Raw genomic sequence first — 17,219 nt, forward strand, 5'->3', positions numbered from 1 at the left:
AACCCTTCATCCCAGGTTGTTACACACAACCGGAGCTGTCTAGCAGCCACAGGCTGTGAGCAGCTAATGGCTCGCCCCATTTTGCAAGTGGGACCCCGGAGCGAGAGAGAGGTTGTGTTGACTTGTTGCACATTGAGTGAGGGGCAGAGCTAGAAACAGGACCCAGGAATCCTTCCTCTTGCTAGAGGCTTTCACTATCTGGCACGTTCTTTCCCCTCATTTCATATTGACGAACTAAGCAAAGAGTCCGTCATAAATGAGGATTCAATTCAGGTAGAGCTCATGTGGTTCTGACTAGCTCTGAAAGAAATGCAGCCGCTCAGCTCTTCCCCTTCTGCGCTGAGAGGGGAACACTTGTCCATGGCCCTATGTCCAGAGGATCTGGAAGGGCCATTAGCCCCCTACTTGCTGTCTTGCTCTAACAGATCACAGGGAATGAGTCACATTATGGTAACGGAAGACAAAAGCAATGACAGAAACTTAAATCGAAGGGCCTGATCGACATACTGGCCTCGATGTACCTTCTAATCTTCCCCATCCACGGGTGGATTTTTTCAATCCATGGGCAGAATAAATTTTATGTGCACCGAAGCCCGGGCCAATGTGCACCACTGGTAGAATCACAACCTAGTTGTGGGCACTCTGCTAATCAGCGGAGTGGCCTTTGAATCTCTCCTGAACGGCTGCACGAGGGCACAGCTTACGGGAAATGCTGACTAGCATATCCACGTCCGCTGGGCATGAAAAATCCACCACTCCCGGCTCCCTGCTTGCATAACCGCCTTGTGTAGACACAACTATATCGATGGAAGGGGCTGGATCACCATGATACAGTCTATGCCCCGGACTCTCTTTGCCAGGAGCTGGGAATGGGCAGCAAGGCAGATCACTTGACGATTCCCTATTCTGTTCATTCCCACTGGAGTACCCGGCATTGGCCTCTGGTCTAGATGGACTGTTATTCCACCCCAGTAGGGCCGCTGTTATGTTCTTAATATGAAACTTTTATCCTTTCCTCTTTGCCCTGTTGGCTGGCCGCCACAAAAACCGGAAATTCAAATTGTACTCCACGGTACCGCAGTCCACATGAGCGTGGTTGAGAGACACGATGCAGAAGAGTCGCTGGCGGACAAGGTGCATCACTCCAATGGATCCCAGACAAGAGCGTCGTTTAGCGACAGTGTCTGATAAGTTGTGTGCTGTATTCAAGGTGAGACAGGGGGATCGGATTCTACTGATGTGCTACTGTGGGGTAGGACAATCTAGCAGAGTCCCTACAACTGTTAGAGCCACAAGCTCAGTGAACAATAGACACACGCAGCATTATTATAGGAGGAGAACCCAGAGGCAGCACTGCCACCTAGTGCTGGTACTGCTCACACACGCTTTTCACCTATTCCCCCAGGCAGGAAGTATGATCACTTCCTGAATGTGTTCTCTGAGCTACTTCCTGTGATGGCTAGGTCCTTCCTCTCTGGGAGCAGCTACCGAGCTCGGTGAAATTTTTCAACTGAATCTTTTGGATGAAAATGCAGATTTAGGTTGACGGAAATATTTTGTGGCTCTGTTGAGGTGTTTTTTTTTAGAAAAAGGTAAATTTAATTCCAAATAAATTAAAACATTCCATTTCAATACCAATTGTTTCCGTTTTTTTATTCAGATTGACTGTTTTTTCAAAAGACACTTTTTTTTTACAAATTTAAAAACCTATTCAAAGCTCAAAATCAAAACAAAGCATTTCAGCTGACGTTGAACAAAATATTGTGTGAGACCCAAAAATAATTTTTTTTCTGATGACTTGTTTTGCTGAATACAATTAAATTGTTTTTAGATCAAGCCAGGGCTTCCCTCCCCCCAGAATTTCAGAACCGAAAAATCAGTTATTCATGCAACTTTCATGCCCCTCTTGTTAGGAGCTGAATGTAGATATGTCCCACACATAGACCTAGCGAGCACAGAGTAATTTCATTACAACATTATCAAAAAGACAGATACTTTAGAAATAGATATAATAATATCTTGAGGAGAAGATGGAGCAGGCAAGTGAGCCTTACTCTCTGGATTCTGCCATGCTTGAGGTGAAACACAGATTTTGCTTTCAGGTTTTTGTTTTGTTCTGGTTTCCCACCACCCATCCCCATGGAAAAAAATCTGTTTTCCATTCTTCAGACTTGGCCCAACAAACATGGAAAAAAATGTTGCTTTCATCTCCTAGATCTGTGCTCAGTTAGAACCCCTGGAAGTGGAATTCTTCTTGCTGAATAGCAAGTTAGGCCACATTGTAGGGTCAATGGAAAAAATAAAGATTAACTGTCCATGAAAAGTAAACTCAAATTTGGATTCTGCAAATGCAGTTCCATCTAATAAATAGCAGTTGCATTAAACAATGGTCGTTGTTGTTGTTCGCAACACAGACAATGCAAAACAATGGGTCACATGACAGATTAACATTTGACACTGCAGCATTCATCTGGGCCTTAATTTCCCTCTTTCCTTGACTGGATTCTCCGGAGACGGTCAGAAATGAATGCCTTCGATGCAGCTATTAGCCAAGGTGAGGGAGGTAGTATCTGTCATTCAGGCCGCCAACAGGGGTGGGAAAACAGGAAGTGACTACTCCAGGACCTAGTGATTCAGTGGCCACCACAGTCAGAGCCCTTTAGATAACCCCTGGAGCACCGCACGTGCTCCAGGCAGCTCTTAGCGCTGTCTAAGGAAGTGTGCTACAGACAGTGCTGCGGGGGCACCATGGTCTCAGCCTTCCACCCCGCCCCTTCCCCGTTAGGCCCCGCCCCTTCCCCGTGAGGCCCCGCCCCTGCTACCTTGCCCAGGGGCCCAGTGTGGCTGTCCGCTCCCCTGCTTTCATTAGACCAACTTCTTCTGGGGAGAGCTGGAGTTGCTGAGTTCCAAAAGGCCTGCAGAAGAGCGCTGTGGAGCTCAAAAGTTTTTGCGTCTCCTAGCCTGGGACCAACCCAGCTGTCACCACACCACGCCCAACGTGGGTGGGGATGCTACAGACCTCGCTTTTAAGTGTCCATGGCGAGGGCATGCCCAAGAGTCTCCTTTGCCAGAGGGAAAGCACAGAGCGTTTCTATCCAGGCCCCTCTGCTACGACAGAGTCTGCTCTGGCTCCTTAAGACGTTTAGTGTGTTCTGGGCCAGACCACGGATTAGCACAGGACTGACTAGTCTCTCCCACCAGAGCATGGTGCCTTATAACTGCACAGTCACTTCCGTTCTACCTCTCCTTACACTACCTAAATAAACCTTCCAGGGCTCTTGAGATTTAGGGACATGGGGTGGGGGGAGGTCTATGCTACTGGAGCGGCCCACTGCCTGGGGTGTCGACAGGCTGCTGGGCCAGGTGTAGGGTTGCCAGGTGTCCGGTATTGACCCGGACAGTCCAGTATTTTTGCCTCCTGCTCAGTAAAAAAAACTTCAGAAAATACCAGATGGAATGTCCCGTATTTTCTGATTTCCCCCCCCCCCCCCCCCCACTCTCCCCGGACAGGAGGCGAAAATCCCGGGTGCTTACTTGGTTCCGCGGGGGAGCTGTCTGGCCCGGAGCAGGAAGACAAGATGGCAGATGGCTGCCGGCAGCCTGTTAGGGCCAAAAGAAATTTCTTAAAGGAGCCATGCTGGGGTTTTTTATTTTGTTATTTTTTCTGCTTAACTCGGGGTCTTTTTTTTTTTTTTTTTTTTTTTTTTTTTTTTTTTTTGATCAACTACCTTGGTTCTCCCTCCCTCCACCCTTTTTTTTTTTCTCAACAGAATTTTTTCCCCGGTGTTTTGTTTTGTTTTTTGGGGGAGGGGAGGTCGGTGTTCGGTATTTTTGGTTAAACCATTTGGCAACCCTAGCAAGTTGCATTTGTGTGTGTGTGTGTGTGGGGTGGGGTGGGGGGCTGGCTCCACACTCCAAGAAGGGGCGGGGCCTCAAGTGGAAGGGCCTGGGCCAGGGTAGCGAGCCCTCAGTTCCCCCTTCCCAGTCCTTAATGCTGCCCGGAACTTGCCATGTGGTGCTCTGGCACCTATGTAAAGGGCTCCCGGCTCTGTAGCAGCAGAAGTAGTGGTCAGGAGCACTAGGTCCCTTTGAATTGCCAGGCTCTGGAGCAACTGCCTTCTTTGCCCTCCCTCCCTCCCTTCCCCATCAGTGGGCCTGCCCTCTGGTAAACTTACTGCAGTGTCCTGTCAATAGACTACGAGTTTTAGTGGAGAGCAATGCTCTTTGCCCTTCCTTTTTGCCCCAGACCTCTTGGGCGAGCACATTTTGAGGTGGTGGGAGGGGAATGACCTTCCTTCCTGATGCCTGCTGTTGAGTCCCTTGCATAGACTCATAGACTCCAAGGTCAGAAGGGACCATTATGATCATCTAGTCTGACCCCCTGCACAGTGCAGGCCCCAAAATCTCACCCACCCCTCCTAGAATAATCCTCTCACCTATATATCAGATATTGAAGCCTTCAAATACTTTGAAGACCCCAAGATGCAGAGATCCTCTAGCTGTGATCTGTACCCCATGCTACAGAGGAAGGCGAAAAACCTCCAGGGCCTCTGCCAATCTACCCTGGAGGAAAATTCCTTCCCGACCCCAAATATGGCGATCAGCTAAACCCTGAGCATGTGGGCAAGACTCACCAGCTAGACACCCAGAAAGTTCTCTCTAGTAACTCCTATCATCCCTCCATTGACCTATTTCCCACTGACGCTTTAGTGTAATCTCTCTTGTTCAGTTTGGGACAAACCCTGTGAATTAGCCCAGGCATAGTGGGTATGTGTTCATTCCTTAGCCCTTCCGTCAGCTGTGTTTGGATGAAGAGGAATAACTGATCCGTCTTAAACAGAACAAATGCTTACAGTGCCCTCAACAAAGCCTGTTATCTTTGTGAGTGCCTCTTCTGCTCTGAATTCATCCTACTTAGAAGATACAATCCAAGGTCCAGCCAGGCCTTCAGCCTTCCCGTGAAGGATTGTTCCCTATCAGGTGCTCTTTAGTGCTTTGTGCAGGCTGCTGTTCAATTGTCTGTCGTCCTTCCTCTGTGCCTGTGCTCTCAGGTCAATTGCTGCAAACTCTGCTTTATTGGGAGCTCTTCTAGGGACGAATTGGAGTTCAGAACGGGCCTTTTGCAGGCCGTGTTACCACAGGAAAGGTAATGTATTGACACTGTGCCTGTTCTGTAGCCATGGGTCCAAATCAAACCCTTCCTCCTTTAGCTGCTAAAATGAGAAAACTTTCCTAGTGGGTGCTCCGCGTAAAGCATTCAGACCCATTCTGGGGCATTAAGATGCCAGTTCAGCAAAGCACTTAAGCATGTGCTTAGATCTCATTGACTCCAGTGGAATTTAAGCACATCCATAATGCCCCGACTTCAGGAGTGCTGAGTGCATGCAGATCAAGTTGCGATCTCTCCACCCCCTGCAGGTAAGGCTGTGCATTTAGCAAAATGCAGGGCAATGTAGCACTTTAAAGACTAACAAGATGGTTTATTAGATGATGAGCTTTCGTGGGCCAGACCCACTTCCTCAGATCAAATAGTGGAAGAAAGTAGTCACAACCATATATACCAAAGGATACAATTAAAAAAAAATGAACAAATATGAAAAGGACAAATCACATTGCAGAACAGGAGGGGGATGCGGGGGGGGGGGGGAGAGGAAGGAAGGTAAGTGTCTGTGAATTACCTTGATTTGGGTTTGGATGCCTCTGTCGGAAAGGGTTGCTTCTAAGGTCTGTAGAAGGCTTACACCAGGAAAGTTTTTCCTACATTTTTTAGTATGTTGCACATTCTGCAAGGCCAGGACTTTGTGCCTCTGTTCTGTGTAGTACTAAGCACAATGTCTTTGTGAAAATATAAATGAGTATATCACTCAGTTTCCAACTTGTACAGTTTTTCTGTTCCTCTCCAACAAGCTTAAATGGCATGGGTGCCCTCTCAGTAACTAAGCTGTGTTGGTCCATTCCATTTATACTGATAGATTCAGGCAGTCTGATTATTGAGAAGTGAGGTTTGCTGGCTGCTAAGAGCTTGGGTCTCTCTTTCTTCTTCGTACAAAAGAGGCACTAGACCAGCTATCCCCCAGTTAACAGGACCTCTTCCCTCTGTTAGTAAGGGGTTTTGTGTTTGTAAACTGCTTCTAAGGGCTAAACAGACATTTTGCCATTCATAGTAGGGATCCGTCTACACCGCACAGCTATTTCGGGATACCTGAGGTATCCCGCGTCTTAACTGCACATCCATTATTTCGAAATGTAACAGGCTCGCTATTCCAACGTCCCCGTAAACCTCATTCCACAAGGAGTAAGGGATGTTTTGGCATAGCGGGTTATTTCAAAATGTGGCGTTGTGGAGATCATGCCAAATGACAAAACAAGCGTCTTCAAAATTGACTCAAGTTATTACATAGATTATTTTGAGCTACAGGAGCAATGTAGACACACCCTAAGAAAGGAGCAGGCCCTCAGGCCAAGATTTTCAAACGTGGCTGTGATTTTGAGGGCCAGGTTGAGAGATCATAACAAAGCCTGATTTTCAGCAAGCACTGCAGATTTTCCCTTTGATAATCAGGCGCCTTGAGGGTTGCCAGTCTTCCAGGATTGTCATGACGTCTCCAGGAATTAGAGATCAAAGTTCAAGTTTCATGTGGTGATACCCTCAGGAATACATCGAACCAAAACTGGCAACTCTAGGCCTCTATAAGGTGCCCTCAGTAGAACATCCAAATAATGGACTTCGCCCAGCTTTCAAAATCTGTCAGACTTTCCTTTTCCATGGTACCTACAAAAAAAAGCTTTACCACAGGTAGGCTGCTGATAAGCAAAGACCACGCCCAATAATATCTCATTGTTTCCTGGACTGCCCCCTCTGTCTATGTCCATCTGTGGTCTCTTTTCTTATGCTAAGATTGTAAGATGCTTGTGGCTGTTTATACAGCACCCCATCTATGAGGTCAGAGTCTGCAACTAGGGTGCTGAGGTTCTACAAATAATGAATAATGGTAATAGGTTTTGGTCTTGCTTTTAACTGGTGACTTGATTGCCAGTTATCTTGAGCTAACTAACATGATTGTAAATGCCAATGTAGAAGCTCATGCACATTTCCAAATGCAAATGCTGTCTCTGGTCATAGCTCACTCAACCGTGACTGGGAACAAACCTTTGCATGCACTAGAATTTACAAGCTTCCCCAATTAACTCAACTCAAGATCCCTAAAGTGAGGTTAATTTACAGCACACCCCAAACTTGGTGTAGAGGTAGCCCTAGAATCACTCACTGAAAAATCTCAGTTGATAGTTTAGATTCTCAGAATTTTAATATCATTGGAATTCTTGGGGATAGTATAAGATGTGTATTCCCTTTTGTTCCATCTGCTTCCTACACCACAGCTGTACTATTAGCATTTTTGATGGAAAGAAAGAGCTTGTAAAACCTGAATATCTACAACAGTCAGTAGGGTAAGTCAGCTAGTGAACGAGAGCCACACACAGGCTGTTAGTGTGAAATAGAAACCTTGTTCAACGGTGCATAATTCAATCCTTAATTTGTTTTGAGCTAGTACATGACACGCAAGTTCTCCCTCTTGCAATTAGCTCACCACGCGAGTTTAATAGTCCAGCACAGAGTTTTCTGTCTTCCTCCCTCTGTAAGTGATGTTATTGCCTCGTAAATGGGAGAGATATTTCTATTTCTCTGGTAATAATTGAACATAAAGCCACAATGCCCAGAAAAAGTTCGCTCTGCTTGCCCAGCATAGGTGAAACGATCAGCATTTGACTTATCCTCCAATTGTTTTCATTTTATTCTTCTGGGCCATCTGTGTTTTAGCGCTTGATTTCTTTTTATGAGGCCCAAGTCATGATCTTCAATGTCTGCCTTGAATGCACTTCAGAGCGGGGAAGGTGAAGCACTGTGCTGGGAGCGCATTAGGAAAATGACAGTACATCTCCATGTGGGAAGGGAGGAACTGAGGAAAGTTTGGGTCCTTGAGTAAAAACTTACCCAGCTTTTTAATAGAATCATAGAATGCTAGGACTGGAAAGGACCTCAGGAGGTCATCGAGTCCAGTCCCCTGCCCTCATGGCAGGACCAAATACCATCTAGACCATCCCTGATAGACATTTATCTAACCTACTCTTAAATATCTCCAGAGATGGGGATTCCACAACCTCCCTGGGCAATTTATTCCAGTGTTTGACCACCCTGACAGGAACTTTTTCCTAATGTCCAACCTAAACCTCCTTTGCTGCAGTTTAAGCCCCTTGCTTCTTATCCTCAGAGGCCAAGATGAACAAGTTTTCTGCCTCCTCCTTATGACACCCTTTTAGATACCTGAAAACGGCTATCATGTCCTCCCCCCCACAGTCTTCTCTTTTCTAAACTAAACAAACCCAATTCTTTCAGCCTTCCTTCATAGCTCGTGTTCTCTAGACCTTTCATCATTCTTGTTGCTATAACAAGAGAGATACTAGGTAGAGCAGCCTTGATTCAGCAAAGCTGTTAATCATAGAATCATAGAATAATAGGACTGGAAGGGACCTCAAGAGGTCATCGAGTCCAGCCCCCCGCCCTCAAGGCAGGACCAAGCTCCACCTACACCATCCCTGACAGATGTCTATCTAACCTGTTCTTAAATATCTCCAGAGAGGGAGATTCCACCACCTCCCTTGGCAATTTATTCCAATATTTGACCACCCTGACAGTTAGGAATTTTTTCCTAATGTCCAATCTAAACCTCCCCTGCTGCACTTTAAGCCCATTACTCCTTGTCCTGTCCTCAGAAACCAAGAGGAACAAATTTTCTCCTTCCTCCTTTTCATCCCAGCAAGTGATAACTACCCCTTATTGCAAAATGAAATAATAGAAACACAAGCCAGGTGTCATCCACGTGCTGAAGACACCCTCTGCCCCACGCATCTCCATTAACCCTCCTAATGGCCTAGCATGCATGTTAAACAGGGAGGAACAAGCTGGAGCCCTATGAAAATGTTGACGAGCCCTATGGGAAGCCAAGCAACTGTGCCCTTTGAGATCACGCAACAAGAAATTCACACAGCAACCCCATCTCCTCCTCCTGTGGCCTAGCACATTTCGGTGCTATTCAACTAGGCAGCTGGTGTATCTAATATCATTATGGACCCTCATCTTTTCGACAGTCCCCGAAGGAGATTGTGAGCAACACAAACAGCTGTTTTCTTCGTATTTATACTCGAATTGACAAGGGCCAAGGAAATCAGAGGCCATGAGTTACCGGGGAAGGAGTGGTCTCTTCACAAATTTTCAACTATTTTTAACCACCAAGGGAAGGCTGGGACATGCCACTCCTCTGCCAGATGTTCAGTGTCCAATGAGGAATGCCGGACGGTAGACGGTATCTCTGTTTCGTTAAGCGTAGTTGGCAGCTTGCCATGGCAAAGGGAGATGTTTGCACGCTCTGCTCATACTGAGCCTAAAATCCCCATATCTCCTGCCTCTAGAGAAGCACTGCTTAGCGGAAACTGAAGAAGAGATAATGAAGCATTTGTCCCCCACAAGGCATTGCCTTGCCTCCCCAGAGGCACAAATGGGAGCAATTTTTTCCCTTGGCAGACTAGTTATTCGTCGCCTCCCAACCAGAGGAACTCACATCAGCTGATGAGTGGGGAAAGCTGGCATGCAGCGAGCAATCCAGTGCCCCAAGCAAATCCTCTGACGGAAGTTTGGTTGACTCTGTGACAGGCAGAAAGGATCCTCGTACCTTTCCCCACATCAAAAGCATCAGAGTTGGGATGTGTTTTTGACATCGACAATTAATTTCAGACATTGGCACTTTGCTTTTACTGCTGCAAATCAGCGGCAGACCACGAGTTGTGCGGATGATGGGCATGGTGAACTGCCAGTATCGCTTGCGTCCAGGGGCAGCCTGTGAGTATAGGCAGACTCGGCGGTTGCCTAGGGAGCCGCCTTCCATGGGGCGCCCAGGACACCTGATGATGACGTCATGGGGCGCCCGATCGATGTCACGCCATCAATGGCTGTGCAAGCGGGGGCGCCGATCGCAGGTTCTACCTGGGGCGCCAGCTGCCGCAGCCGGCCTCAAGCCGCTCTGATCTTGGCATTGACACGAATGTCCACACCATTGGTTTTTAATTCTTGAGAGATTTCTTTGTGTAGGCTTACAGATTTACCCTCCAGCTCTCTCAGCCTCCCGTAGGACTGGCAGATGACTATACTAATATCACAGGGAAACCTTTGGACGGGCGTCTTTTTTTTGAATAAAATAATCTGCCCCCACACTGCTCTGTGAACATATTTCTAGCTTCTGGGTCACTATCAATGTGACCTAAAACGTTCCTCTTTTTATGTGATAAATACCAGTGGATGTGGTAAGAATGTGAGATAACTATTCAGTGAACCAGTTCCCATCTGCTTTCCTCTGAACTAGTCCTGTCTCTTTAAACAGAGCCATGTTGAACATGCCGAAGATGTCCCTTTGCCAGACAAAATCCTTCCGGAATGGGGGAGAGGGACGGTGAAAGGGAGGGAGTCAATCAATGAGTGGCGAAACGCTCAGAATGTTTATTTAGTACAGTCCCCTATCTTCTACATCAGGGGTCTCAAACACGAGCCCCACGTGCCAGAGCAATTGCACAGTCCTGCCTGGGATTCTGTGAGCCAAGGGTGGCCTTTTTGTATCCAGCTCCCAAGCCCCGCCCCTTCTTCCCATCACCCTGTCATGGCACCCTGTCCCGAAGCACAGGGCTCTCGGGATCACGGGGCGGAGCCTGGGGGAGCGGTCGCACCCTCCCCCCACATTCTCTGTGATGGCAGGAGCCGCGAGGGAAGCAAAGAGTACTGGGTGGATGCACTCCCTTCACTTCCCCTGCAGCTCATAGGCCCCCCAGTGCTCTCCAAAGCCGTGTGCGAGGGGAGACGCTGCCATAAGACGATGGCAGGAAGGGGCAGTGCTTGGAGGCCGGTAACAAACAGGCCCCTCCCCCGGCCCGCCAGGAGTCATGACCGAGAAAGGGCGGGGAAAGAGCAGGGCTTGGGGGCTGGTAACGGACAGCCCCCTCCGGCCCACCAAGAGTCCTGGGCTGGATTGTGCAATATCTCGGCTCTCGGGCCTGCACTAGCCCAAAGTCTGGGAGTTTGAGATCCTGTTCTAGATGATCCCTTTGGCTACGCCTACACTGCAGTCTTTTGCCGGCAAAGAGTTTGCTAATGAAGCGCTCATTAGCATCTGTTGCGCTGTCATTTGCATATTCTCTGCCAATGCTTTTTGCACAAGAGGTTTTTGCGCTAAGACAAGCAGTGCAGATGGGTCCGTTTTGTGCAAAATCCCCCTTTGGCGCAAGATCCTTGTGCCTACTTTTTTGGGGCATAAGGATCTTGCGCAAAAGGCTTTTTTTTTGTGCGAAACGGACCTGTCTACGCTTCTTGTTTCTGCGCAAAAACCGCTTGTGCAAAAAGCATTGGCAGAGAATATGCAAATGACAGCACAACAAATGCTAATGAGCACTTCATTAGCATACTCTCTGCTGGCAAAAGGCTGAAATGTAGACGTAACCTGAGTGTGAACTACCGGCAAACCTAATTGCACCCATAGCAAGCACGCTCTACCAGCTGCATTGTAAAGACGGCTCCCTATCATCAAACCAACTGCAGTTTGGCTGAGCTTTGCGCTGTAAGTTGCATTATGTATGGAAGGATCTCTCGATTAGATTCTCTTTTTGGTAGAGAGAGGCCAATGAGGCAGTGTTCAGAGATGGATTAAGTTTTGGCAAGGGTTCAGATGCAGGACCTGATCAGCACTAGGGATGCGGTCGGATGAGGCCAAGGTCTTAGGACACTCCTGTCCTCTTTAATTGAAATCCTGGGAGTGGTACTTTGGAACCAGCAAATGGACCCTTTTTAAAGGTTTGTATCTAACCTAGACTCACACATAGTGGTGGGCCATTGGCCGCTCACTGACCCCGAGGGGGAAAAACCCCGCTCCGAGCCTGGGAAGGCTGAGCTGGGTCCTGTCCCTTTAACTCCACGGAAGCCAAGTTGGCAGGGCAGGTAGCATGAAAGCCCAGCCCAGGAGCTCAGGAAGGCCTCATCTGCCTGGGGAAGCAGAGGCCTGCCCTGAGCCCCCAAGCCAGGAGGGCCCTGAGGAACTTGCAGAGGCTGAGGATTGGCCTGGACACTGGACCCCTGCTCGGAAGAGGAGACCTTGTACACCCTGCCCAAGGATTCAGAGAACCAGCAGCCAGAATGGCGCCAGGTAGATGCGGAGGGGGAGTTAGGCAGTGGCCCAGGGGAAGCCGACGGCCGTCAGGCTGGTCTCATAACGTTCTAGAGTGTGTCAGAGTGTTGCGGGCTGGATCCCTGCTGACCCCAGTGGCAGCCAGGGCTGTCACTACTAGGGCCCTGGGTTGGGACTCAAGCAGTCGCCCCCTCCCCACTCGTGCCTGGGGAGCTGTTTGTTTGGCTGCCCCGCCCTGACTCGGGGCCTGGGGCTTATTGACTGTGGGACAGTATTCGTGTCACTGCCTACCCTGCTCTCAGGGCCCCCAGTTTGGCAGAGCCGCTGGACCTGTACTTACAGGCCTGAGCACAGGTCAGGGACCCAAGACTCAAGCAGCTGGCTTACAGGCTGTACCAGCTCTAATTTCTGACTCTTCACTGGGTTTCCCTGTGAGCACCAGTGCGGTCTGTGCTTTGGCTGTAGCTTATGGCTGGGGTTCAGCCAACCAGGCCACCTGAAGAAAACACCTGCCTTACATCAAGCAGTGCTATGTAAAGGAAGGAAACGAAGCAAAGCAGTGCCTGTCCTACTGAAGATAATCTCCATGTTAATAACCCTGGTCCTGGGCGAACCAAAAAGCCCGTTTCTGTTCCTGTCACTGGGAGATTCCTTTTGTCTCCAAGGCCTGGTCTTAAAAGTCTTTGGAACTTGCTGGAGGAAAACTTCAACTGGGGCTTGAACGCAGGCTGCTAAACTTGAAGCTTTAATTAGTCTGGGCCTGACTGGCCTCATGGGGATTTCATGGCCGCTGGGAAAAAGCGGCAGCCAAGCCTTGTAACAAAAGGCATGCGTGGCCTCCCAGAGCTCCATGATAGCCTGCATTGCATTAGAAGAGAGCTGTGGTTCTGTAGTCGGGTAATTAATTGGCATTTCCATAAGCAGTCGCTGCTAACCTTGTAAATAAAGGAGGCGGGAATGAGGCCCAGATGTGGAGGCTCCGGAGGTAAACGGGGGGGGTGGGTGTGTGTGTGTGTGTGTGTGTGTGTGTGTGTGTGTGTGTGTGTGTGTGTGTGTGCATGCGCGCTCACTTGATTTGTAATGAGCATGCCACTAACTACTTCTATGTGCATCCCTTAATTTAGCATGGTTGATGTGGAGGTGAAATGAATGTAACTTCTGTTGCCTTTTCCACAGTAGCTATTTGGCAGCCAGTGCTACAACCAGGCCCGAAACCGACGCCCATGGGTGACTTGAGGGTGGACGCTGTTGGGCATAAATAAGGACCAAGGGGCTTATCTTGGCCTCAATCCTTGGAACATGAAAGTAACGGAAAGGGACCACAAATCTGCGGGAAGTGTCAAACAAACCTGTTCCACTCCAACAAAGGAGTGCCTCCATTTGGACACCGAGAACAGCACTGCCCCCAGATGAGCATGGGAAGTTGTGTATAAATGGGTTATTATGGCCCCATGAACTTCTCTGCTACCTGGACTCCACCTGCTTAGCATTAAATGCTTAACTGCCACCTTGTCCCAGAAATGGAGCCAGAGTTTTGGCTGGTGATGATGTCCAGATCCACAGGGACAGGAGGCGGGGCTAGCCAGCAACCTAAATCCTTGGGAGTTGCCCTTCGTGAGTACAAACCCTAGCTAAAGAATTTAATTTTTGGTGGGCCATCTGCCTAGTGAAACTGGTCCTCATGGTTTCCGTCCCTCGCTTATGTCTTTTTTTTTCTCCTCCCTAGGTGATTTTCTTTCCTCATTTCTCATAGGGTGGGGAGTCGATCTCATTGTGAAGTCCATTCTTTGGGGATGGGCTAGCAGGGTCTTCTGACCAGATGGCATTTACCTGCAGTGCTACCACCATGGCATCCTTTCCCATCTCATCTCAAAAGTTTGTATTATTTTCTTAGCAGTTAGCGTGCTCTGCTCTCCAGCAAAAGATACCCTCTCAACAGCCAATCCATGCGAAGTGAGCAATGTAGCTCTGAATATTCTTATGGAAGGGAGTGAGGACGCTGTTTTGCTTCCCTGATGAATTGCTCTTTGGATCTATCTTACAGGTGTTGCTCAAATCTGAGGTGTAACATGACAGAATTACAGGCACAATTGTAGTTGGAAAAATAACGGTTGGTAGATCGTGGCCTGCGTCTAGGAATCTGGAATGTTCGAAGTTGTGTTCTGATTGGTCACTTGGGACTCTGCACCAGCCCAAAGGGGCCTCACAAAGGTGAGTGGAAAATCCATCTACCTATTGCATTAAAAGTAATTTTGATCATTTTCAATAAGGAAGGGAAAGAATATGCCAGGTGCATTCAACAAGAACATGCCAGGTGTGTTCAACAGGGCCCACCCAGCTTTTACTGATCCTAGGCTGAAAAAGATCTAGCAAGAAGCAAATTGTCCCACATACACCCCCTCCTTGTCCGTGAGTTGGCTGGCCAGACTATCCCCACATTTGGAAAAAAATATTTTTCTTCTGTAAAATGTTCGCCCCCGAGTGCTTGTAGTCCTGATCTCTCATGTGGGTCTAACGATTGCCTCTGGCGCCACAGAATTAATTGCTCAATGATATTGGGACTCAAATAACTTTTTTTTTTTTTTTAAAGCTGTTTATCTTTCCACTTTTATAAGCTGGCACTGGAAGAATTTTAGGGCCTTTAAAAATATTATGAATACTTTGTGGCGTTGGTAGGGGCTGCAGCTTGTGCCTTTTAGGAACGATGTAAAATAAATATCCCATTAGGCAAGAGAATAGGGGAAAATGGGAATGTAACCAAGAGTGCTTAAGGGTTAAGACAAGTTCTCCTGCTCTGCAGACAGATTTGATTGTCTGTGTAGGGAGCTGGTTCTGCCTAGTGAAATGAGAGGGCCATTCCCAGATTAATCGTGTGCTTTCACATTCATGTACAAAGAGCAGGAGATGAATCCTACAGCGGAGAGTGAAATCACAGCACTTTAGTCCTAAGAATAGGGACAAATTTGCAGGGTTGTCTTCAAGTTGTCATTGTCAAGTCCAAGTCGAGTCTCAAGTCACTACAGTTCACGTCTCAAGTCAAGTCTTGAGTCCCTAAAGTCACTTTTGAGTCAAGTCCCAAGTCGTCTCAAGTCTAAATTTAAAAAATGCCAAGTCACTTTTGTACAAGCCATCAATATTGGCATTTTCAGACAATTTTTTTCACCATGTCGGTTTAACAAAATTAGCAAGTCTCAAGTTGAGTCTCAAGTCACAAACAATGAACCCGAGTCGAGTCTCGAGTCGAGTCTCAAGTCGAGTCACCTAGGCGACTTAAGTCGGACTTGAGTTCAAGTCGTGGGACTCGAGTCAACAACTCTGCACATTTGTTCAATAGCTGGACAATTTTTAACACACAGGAGCCCCCCTCTTTCTCCAGCCACAATCCACCGCCCAGACTCCAACTTAGGTTGAAATATTTCCAGCTCTTGGGAAGACTCTTCAGTCACTTCCAACAATTCCATTCTGGGCCTGCCCTTCCCCACCCACCCCAGCCGGTTCCCTTCCCTCCGCATGACTGGGGGGAGGGGGGGGGGGACTGTCTCTTGGCAATAAAGAACTCATTACTCATTGAAATTAGTCATCTAAAAATAGTACATGACTACCCCAAAAGCTGCAGTATGTCCCATCATCTTTGGTATGGGGAGATGCCTACATGGTGATGAACCTTCCTTTGAGTGGTTAAAACCTACAAGGCAAAATCTTTACTTTGGTGTATCCTGAAAAGGCCTGAGGCTGCCTTGTTCCTGTACTCAGCCCTGGCTTGGGTAGGAACCCCTGTGCCATGCCGCTCCATTGATGGGTTGCGGTTATCACTTACTCATCTCCTATGTAGAGATTAGGCCAGACTTCATTGACGTGAGCATACTTTGGGGTGCCTTTCCAGAAGAGCCGCTCTAGTTCAAACGCGCCGGGGGTACAGTAGTCTCCATCAGGGTCCACTTTGACTGCCGTGTAGGCACTTCTCTTCTTGTTCAGACCCACGGCAGACATCTTGTTCCCAGAGGGTTATCTGGTGCTGGATACTTGGAATGTGACAGGATCTAAAATGCAACCAAGAAAAGAATATAAAGCTGGGAGAAGTGTCAAAGCCAGTTGGGTCCACTCTGGTGAAGGGCCTCCAGCACTTTGTGACGCTGAAAGCCTCACAACCAACGTGCCTGGATTTGGAGCTGGGTTATAAATGGGTAGACACACTCTCTGACGGATGCAGACCCACAATTGGAATTTGTCTCTACTGTGGTCTTCCTTGATACCTCCCTAGATAAACTTGCTCACCGTGGAGACAAATCAACTGTGCTCCCATGGGTTGTTTTACCCTTCCCTTTCAAGGGAGCAGAGTTCTGTAGACCGCAAGTGCTGCTGATGAAGTGGGTCTTTGCCCACGAAAGCTTATGCTCCTATACATCTGTTAGTCTATAAAGTGCCACAGGACTCCATGTCACTTTTGCAGATCCAGACTAATACGGTTACCCCTCTGATACTTGACAAGTGCTGCTGAGAACTCTACCTCCGAAGAGTCAGAAAAGTGAATTTTCTCCATCAGTAGAAATGGTATGTCAATAGATCAAGTTAAAAGCTGCTTTGTCGTTAGGATCTTACTGTCTGGGAAGAACACACCTTTTTCTTGGTGAAAACATACCCATAGAATGTGGGTGTTAGCCTATGTTCGCTAATGTGATCTAACACAATGCATTTCATCCAAACCTAGCCACAGCCAAGCCAAAACCTTTCTGTCAGTTGGAAAATAACCTTCAATCCAGCCATGCCGGTTTATACCAGCTGAACTTGGCTCCCAGATTCCCACTGTTTTAAATCTAGTCTAGGTACATTAAGACAGAACAAAACATTTCAGGGGAAATCCCATGGCATGGTAACTTTCAATCTGGACTGTAGCTATTCATGTAGTTAGAACCTGTTTTAAAGAGAGACCTGCTTCCTGACCTGGTACATCCCCAGTAAAGAATCAGAAGCCGCAGGGAAGCAAGTGGCAAGTGGAAA

The 17,219-nt window shown here is 47.8% G+C and overlaps 1 protein-coding gene across 2 annotated transcripts in view; it reads right to left on the reverse strand.

Annotated features, from left to right (window-relative positions):
• The window catches only part of LOC102452319 (dual specificity phosphatase 29), an 81,390-nt gene that overhangs the window by 8,879 nt on the left and 55,292 nt on the right, over positions 1-17,219 (reverse strand). For both annotated transcript variants that reach the window (XM_075935768.1, XM_006126347.4), the window contains exon 2: positions 16,039-16,261. In XM_075935768.1, coding sequence (XP_075791883.1) covers positions 16,039-16,211 — 173 coding nt within the window. In that variant the 5' untranslated portion in view covers positions 16,212-16,261. The remainder of the gene's footprint in view (positions 1-16,038; positions 16,262-17,219) is intronic.

Source organism: Pelodiscus sinensis, chromosome 8 (assembly GCF_049634645.1).
Source record: "Pelodiscus sinensis isolate JC-2024 chromosome 8, ASM4963464v1, whole genome shotgun sequence".
Classification (NCBI taxonomy): Eukaryota; Metazoa; Chordata; order Testudines; family Trionychidae; genus Pelodiscus; species Pelodiscus sinensis.